Genomic DNA, 8,174 nt, shown 5'->3' with positions numbered 1-8,174 from the left:
ACAACATTTTAAATTACCGCGACATAGATAACGTTAAATTCTTCCTTATCGACTATCAAAACTAAATTATAAATTGTCGACATCCGAGTTGGACGTCACACCTTATATCTATTCTCCATGGTCCACTTCATGACCCACGTGACCACTTGGCGCATTGTCCATCATTGTTGACAAGCTTTTTTTTGCTTGACGCGTTATCTTGTCTTGAGTAGTTGTGTTTAAACTTTGCAAACGCCATACTGCTACAGTTAAAATCAAGTAAAGAAAAGAATTCGTTCTATATTTACAACATTTTAAATGAAAATATGTTGATTATCATAAAATGAAAATCGAGCAAAATGGATAAAAGAAGAATAATAAGATCGAAAACTGGAATTAGCGGATTGAGATTACTTTCCACCGATAGCTTACCCGGAGAAAGTCAAATTTCTTCAAAAAGCGATTCGTTTGGTAATTTTCGTCCAGTAATTACTTCCAGTTCGTCGAGTAAAAGAAAAAAGTGTCCGTCCCCAGAAGTTGGGAGCGATAATGAAGAACTTCTTTTAGTGGGAAAAAACTTAACCTCAAAGAAGAAGAAAAGCGACCCGGAACAAGAAAATCTGGCTCAGGAACATCATGGAGAAACGAGCAGAGCACCCAGTAGATTGTCTGATTGGGGAGGTTCGCAAGCTTCTACAAAAAGTCGGGAATCAAATACGAGTAAATTAAGGAGACTGACTTCGAGGCGAAAGGAAACTCAAAGTAATGAAATAATGTGAGTTATATGTTTATTATATTTCCTTTAGTTTTATATTTATTACTCATTGAACTTTCTATTGCAATTTTCTTATTAAGAATCTGACCAGTTAGGGAGATTACGATATCTATGGCAACAAAGTTTTGTTGTGAATTCCTATAGGATTTTTTGCGAGAAACACGAATCTGAAAGTTTCAAATCGATATCTCCAATAGTTTTCGATACATCGATTTTTTATGTTAAAATTATTTACTTATTTTTTGTAAAACATATTTTGGTTAGATTGTAGAATAGGCGCATCACCTGTCACCTCTATTTTGACTGGAAAAACAATTTTTTTTGTTGACAACAAACTATTACAATCTTTTATTGAACGATAAATAAATCGATTTGATAGGGCAAAAATTAAAAATCATTGTTACTTTTGTTACTATGATGTCTTAAATATGGGTCTGTCACGACATATCATAATGATCATATTTAACGAGAATTTGGAAATGTGTAGTGATTTGACCAACATTGTGTTTAGAGACTTCAGAATAAGAACCTTTCAAGTTGAAAATAATTTCAAGTCAAAAGTTAATCTAAATTGGAAATTTAAAATTTAAGCTTTAAAAATGAAACAAATTGCTCATTCGTGAAAATTTAGAACTGTTCAAAAATTTATTATTTTCTCCCATTGTATATTGTTGAAGGCTTCTCATTTCAGATTATACAGTTACAAGCTCCTCAATCGTAAATTTATCTGCCTGACAGCTACGAAGTGGGCCACCAGTTTGAAACAATTGGGAAAATTTTTTGATTTGAATTGAATATATATAAACGAATTTCATAGTAAATAATTCATTTCAGATCTCAGCATAATTTGTTCTGTTGCCAGGTGTCGCTATTGGAAAGGTCAAAGAGATACCCTAAAGGCGTATCATTTATATTTTGAATTGAAATATTGTCTAATCAGAAATAATTCGAAATTTATGTATTCATTTTAGAACACTATTGTTGTAAAATTGTCCCCTGTCGAATTATTGGGAATTTTTTTCGGAGATTTGAATTACAAAGAAGCGCCTTGTTTATAGTTTGTTTTGACATTGTTTTGATCTAAATACATGGAAATTATTTTAAAAGTTTGTAATATTATTTTGAAGTGTTAAGGTTCAAAAAACACCAGCTAAGGAACCAATTCAACAAAATTCGATCCTTTCGTTAGCTAGCAATGCCAAAGAAAGTGATCAACTTATTATTGACGAAAATCCACCTCTCGAATCACCTCAAAGATCATCAGTAATAACGGAATCCCAAAGTCCAAGAAAAAGGTTTCTGTCACTCAAAACACCGTCAAAAGACGGCGGAAATGAATCTGACGTATCGCTGTTTAGCAGTGGTTCGTCTTCGGCGAAGAAACGAGGTAAACTTTCGTTTATAAGTCCTGGAAATAAGAATAAAAATTCCGAGGTTAACACTGATGCAAGGTCGAATGCTTCGAGAAGGATACTGAGCAGCCAAGTTGGAAGCCAGATTATGAGTCCAGTTAGAGGCGGCTATCTCTCTACTCCAAGGTTTTTGTCTCAACTTAAATAGAATAATAAAATGAAGGGTTTGAACCTATTAAGAATTAGTATCTGTTGAAAAATTTCTTTTATATGCTTTGCATTTTACAGAGAGGTAAACACAAATAGGAACATACTTTTGAGTTCTCCAATTTGTCCAACTAGCCGAGTGTTTGAATTTCAAACACCGCAGTCTGTTCAATCAAGGAATAGTTTCATTTCCTTTCTTAAGGCTGCAGGAGTGACGCTAATGGAGGGTGAAAATCCCCATGAAATAAGTAAGTAGATAAATAATATAAATAAAATAATTTGAAGATTCTTCACTATAAATGACTCTTGAAGCAAAGATATTATAAACGTAGATGCGGTGCAGGGCGTCGGAGAGGGGAATTATATATATATAGGACATCATATTTTCTGCCCTATCGAGCTGCTGCCCTCATCGTACTACGAAGTCGAATTCTTGTTTTCTCATTCTTCGTAAAATATGACGGTAAAGCAGTAGACAAATTTTTTGAGGTTAGGAAAGTTTGACATGTATGTATCACTGAATTTTCTCAGATCTGAAGCTTGATCCAGGTTTTCGGTACAGTCTTTTTTTAATTATAAAAAAAATGTTCTCGAAAAATTATATTTTTAATTTAAAAAAAGTATTATAGAAAGACATTTCAAGATAAACAAGTGCTGAAAACATTTTTCTTTGACAATTTTTTTAAAAATTGAAATAATCAAATATTTATTCCAAAGAAACAACTTTTTTAATGTTTGAAGTATTTAAACATTATTGTTTAAATTTAAAATAATAATTAAAACGAAATTTATTTCTGGATAAGATATTTTGTTTGAAAATGTATATATTATTTTTTAAATCACAAAAGTTCTTCTGAAAAATCTAAATGTTAATTAAAAAACACGTGTTTTTATATATTAATTTGTCGTAAAATTTTTTGTATAATTTTAATTTTAAATTCAAACAATAATTTTTAACACTTTAAATATTGAACAAAAATTTATTTGATAATAATATTTTATTATCGTAGTTTTAATAAATAATTAATATTGATTAAGAAACAATTTTGTTTGGGGAGTCTTATTATTTGGGAATTTTCAAATTCGTTAATATTATAAACTGTTCAGGAATTTTATTTTTTGGGACAGTCAGTTTTACCGAGTCGGGAATTTTATTTTCGGGATATTTCAGCCGTCCCCATAGAATTACAGAAAATTTGCTCTGATTATAATTTCGGCGCTCGATCTTGTTGATTTTTTCCTACAGTATTATTAAAAAGAAATGTGTATGGAAATTTTTGATATCACAAAGTTAAAGATAATTTCAATTAAAAATTTAAAAATTCGCTGTACATCCAATTTTTATTCTTGGGTCTTGGAAATTTTGTTCTAATCCATTTCAGTGACTGGTAAACTGGGGTGATTTTCTATTAGAAAATAAGTGATTCAAATTTCAAAAAATTGGGTAGGCTTTTTTGACATCTAGTTATGTAAAAAAGGTAAACTGCAGAAAATTTAAAAACTAATTTAAAAACTATTTATACTCTTTCAAGATACCAATACAATTTACACAACACTAATTGTAAAATTTGCAAATTTTTAGGCCTTCAGTTTAGGAACTTGAATTTTAACGTTAAAACTGCTTCATTTTCAGAATACACCCTTATTGTTTGAATTTTCAGAATTTTTCGTAATTTTTTGAAATTGTTAAAAGGCGAAAAAGTTTGAATTAAATATTTAAAAATGCGAAAATACACCATTTTCTATGTTCATTTGCAATCCAGCGAGTCACTTTCTTTCGCTTCTTTTGAAAGTCGATCCTTTGCTTTCAGTTTTATTTTTAAACTATACCTTGAATTCAACGCATTTCAAATTAAATTTTTGCAGCTGCATTTAGATTGAATTATACAAAGGTTTTTTGTTTTATATATAAATTAATTAAAACATTTTATTGGTTTTTCACGACTGTAATTTATAACTCTAAAATGGAATAATTGTAGCTCAAACATGAAAAATTATAGACTATTTTCATATTTAAAGAGATTCTATTACATATATTGAACTATTAAAACCTCTGACCTTTTTTAAGTTTTTAAAACTCTTTTAATAACTTTTTTAACAATTTTGGTTGTGATTTCTTAATAAAAGAAGAAGTGCTATTTAGTCTCCAGAACAGCAGTTTCAAAAATATTTAAAGCCTTAATAATTTAGACATTTTAAATTTGTAGTCTTCAAAATATATTGAATAATTTCAAATTTAAAGCTATTCAAATATTTCATCTGAATTTTTGAATGGAAAGTGTTCGATAATTTTAGATTGAAACCTCGAAAATTATTTAGTTACAAATTAAAATCATAAAACTTCAAGTTTTATTTATTGTTTGATACTTTGCTCCCCCCCTCCACAAATTATTTTTTTTGTAAGAAAGTAGCGCCTGATTTTTGTATAAATTAACAAATATATATTAAAGGTTCACTCAAGGTAATTTTTGTTCAAAAAGCTTGTTCCTGAATAAATTAACTCTTATTGTTTCCGATTTCGTTCTGTCACTCAGGGTAATTTTCTGTGAAAAATATTGATTTACGAAGAATATTGATCAAACAATAGAATGGATTTCTTCGCCCGAGATGCAAACGTAGATTGTACTATAGTAAAAACAACTGGAAAAATTTAGACGAAAGCCAAATGTGATGAAATAATCATGGGACCTTGAAAAAGTAGCGTTTTTCGCCTCTTGACTTTTTTCCATATCAAGCTTTTTTTGCTCCAAATGCCCATTTTCTTTTGGTTTTTTGGATTTTGAAAATCCTTTAACTTTGGTAAGTTTGATTTTATCAAAAAAAGTTGTGAGGATAAATTGTTCATATTTTTTGTACCATAAATAGCTGTCGTTAAGATTTTCAAATTTTGAAAAAACGTGGTCTCAAAATTTTTGAAAAAGCTTCAACTTTTGGATTTTTATCAAAAATGGCTGTTTAACGAACTCGATCTTTCTTTTTGGTCCCTCGAACAGTGTGTCAAAGCCCAATCCAATCGGACCAGTCTTTCGAAAATTATCCGGTATACAGACAACAACGACGACGCCGGACAAACAGACCCCGACGTAAAAACTTGTTTTTCTGACTCACGGGGCCTCAAAACGTCGACATTTGATTAAATCCGAAAAAGTTATTTTTCATAAAAGAACTAATACCTTCTCATTTTTTATGAGAATGTAGAAATTATCAACAAGATTTGTAGAAAATCTTTCAAAGAATAAAATTATTGTCCCGTAAGTTACAAACGAAAAATTACAATTTCAAAAAAATGAAAGTTGTTTTAAATATTAAGCTAGACTCGTGACCGGGACAAGTCAGAAAATGAAAGTAAATTTGAAAATTGAACTGCAGTTCGAGTATTAAAAACTAAACAGTGATTGATTTTACAATGTGATTCTAGGTCTGTCCAAAATGATATAATTTACATATTTTATCGTTAAAATTTGAACTAATTTAATTGCAAAGCCTTAGTAGTGACACAAGTGTAAAGTTCGAATTAATGGCTTTTTAAATGAACGCCTTTATTCAGTTTCAAAATCTTTTTGAAGTATTATTTCAGTATAATATATTCCATTTTTAATCTATTTGGTTTGGAAATAAAAAAAATTTCATAGTAAACAATTTGAAAATGAATTGTCACAATTTCAGAGTGACAAATTTAAACTTGGAATGTTACGATTATAATTGCTTAATTTTTTTATTTGTTTTTCGAAGGTAAAAGTATTTCGTTTTGATTCTTAAAGAACAGTTAAATAAGCATTAATTTAGAAAAAAATCAAATAAGCTGGAGGTTTCTGAATGTTACAAAGAAAAGAACAAAATTTGGAGCTCCTTATGATTTTAAAATACTAGGAAAACAATCAAAATTTCTGGGTAGATTTAAAATGATATTTTATTTTGAAAAAGTACATAACTCAAAGAGAATGTTTAAAAATATTTCAAAATATTTCAAAAGATTTACAATCTTAGAAAAAATCTGGAAGGTCGTAAAACAATTTTGTGTGCAGGATTTTACAAAAATGTTAGGAAAAATGGGAATCAGTCTAAAAGACATTTAAAAGTTCCGAAAAATTTTAAAAATAATTTTAAAAGGTTTGAAATAATTTAAAAGAGAATAGATACTTTTGATGATTTTGAAATGTTTTCAAATGTTGACTTTTTATTTTGAAAAATTACATCATTTTAAGAGGAGGTATAAAAATATGGGACCACTGACAAAAATTCTGAAAGGGATGAATGAAAAATCCCAAAAAATGAAATCTCCGGCACCTGAATAATAATTTTATAAAAATTGTATTAAAAAATACATTAAAAAACGCGTGTGCTTTGAAAGAAAAAAATGTTCTTCCTAAATTTTCTTCGTACCTACGTAATAACATTTTTGAAACAAACTTTGCAGGATTCAATTCAACAACGATTTATGTCAAAATTTATATTTATTTTTTTTTATTAATAAAAAATTCGATTTTTCAGAACTTTTTTGTTTTTTTCAAATACTATGCACATTTTCAAACAAATTTTTTCATCCAGAAGTATATATTCAATTATTGTATTTTCAATGAATAAATAATATTTAATAAACAATTTTCTAAATTGTTTAAATTCAGTAATTTTCTAGTTTGGCTATTTTATGATTCAGGCATTTTCTTTGGGGATTTTTAAAATTCGGTAACATCTTATTGTCTGGAATTTTATTTATTTTATTTTTCGTGAATTTTCCACTTCGACTTTTATAATTTCGGGAATTTTATTATTGGTTATTTTTCAATTTACGAATTTTACAGTGTCAGGAATTTTATTTTTCGGGATTTTTCAGTCGCTTTTTCCGAAAAATAAAATTCCCACATCACTGTAAAAATTCTGAAATTATAACATTGCAATGTTATAATTTCGGAATTTTTACAGTGATGGGGGAATTTTATTTTTAATTTTCCAATTCGGGACTTTTATATTTCGACAATGCATTGTCGAAATATAAAAGTCCCGAATTGGAAAATTCTCGACAATTTACAATCTCACCGAATTTCAGAATTGCCGACAGAAAATTTCCGAATTATACAATATCCGGGCTAGACAACTCTCTAATTTGAACAATTAAAAAACAGTTGGTTAAAATTTTTTTTTTAAATAGAATAATAAAATATTTTTACCGAGAAAAACACTTTTTTAATGTTTAAAGTTTCTAAAAATTATTGTTTTTATTAAAAATAACAATAATTGAACAAATGTATTTTTGGATAAAAAAAGTTGTTTGAAAATGTTCATTTTATTTTTGTACATTACAGAAAACGCTCGCAAAAATTATATTATTATTAAAAAAATAAAAATAAATTCGCGTTAAATCAGCCTGCATTGAATCCTGCAAAGTTTGTTTCATTTGAAGCTCACGTGTTTTAAATTTATGTTTATATCACATTTTTATGCAATTATTGTTATTTTAAATTAAAACAATAATTTAAAAAAATTCAACATTAAACCAAATTTCTATGATAAAAATATTTGATTATTGTATTTTTAATAAATAAATAATATTGACCACATAACTGTTTTCTCAATTTTTGCAATTCGGGAATTTTCTAGTTTGTATATTTTATCAGACAGCATTCGGCCTGGAGTTTTATTATTCGGGAATTTTCAAATTCGATAATATTGTAAACTATCCAGAATTTCATTATTCTAGAATTTTTTAATGCGGGATTTTCAGTTTTCAGCATTTTGTTATTTCGGGAAGTTTAAAGTGTCGAAAATATTTCAAAAATTTAAAAAGATTTATCAAATTGTAAAAAATGCTTGAAGATTTTGAGGCATTTAAAACTCCTGAAAAACTTAAATAATAATTTGAA

At 27.9% G+C, this 8,174-nt stretch overlaps 1 protein-coding gene across 2 annotated transcripts in view; it reads left to right on the top strand.

The window, feature by feature from the left end:
• The first annotated feature begins 184 nt into the window (after positions 1–184).
• The window catches only part of LOC117172302 (Fanconi anemia group D2 protein), a 78,411-nt gene continuing 70,421 nt past the window's right edge, over positions 185–8,174 (top strand). Inside the window, exons 1-4 of one of the 2 annotated variants that reach the window (XM_033360072.1) lie at positions 185–450; positions 547–754; positions 1,882–2,292; positions 2,395–2,561. In XM_033360072.1, the coding sequence (XP_033215963.1) occupies positions 339–450; positions 547–754; positions 1,882–2,292; positions 2,395–2,561 (898 nt within the window). In that variant the 5' untranslated portion in view covers positions 185–338. Of the gene's footprint in view, positions 755–1,881; positions 2,293–2,394; positions 2,562–8,174 lie in introns of both variants that reach the window. The other variant, XM_033360071.1, reaches the window with a different exon arrangement.

Source organism: Belonocnema kinseyi, chromosome 5, assembly GCF_010883055.1.
Source record: "Belonocnema kinseyi isolate 2016_QV_RU_SX_M_011 chromosome 5, B_treatae_v1, whole genome shotgun sequence".
NCBI classification, from domain to species: Eukaryota; Metazoa; Arthropoda; class Insecta; order Hymenoptera; family Cynipidae; genus Belonocnema; species Belonocnema kinseyi.
The sequence above is the reverse complement of the archived record's forward strand: the minus strand, read 5'-3'. Positions and strand labels throughout refer to the sequence as shown.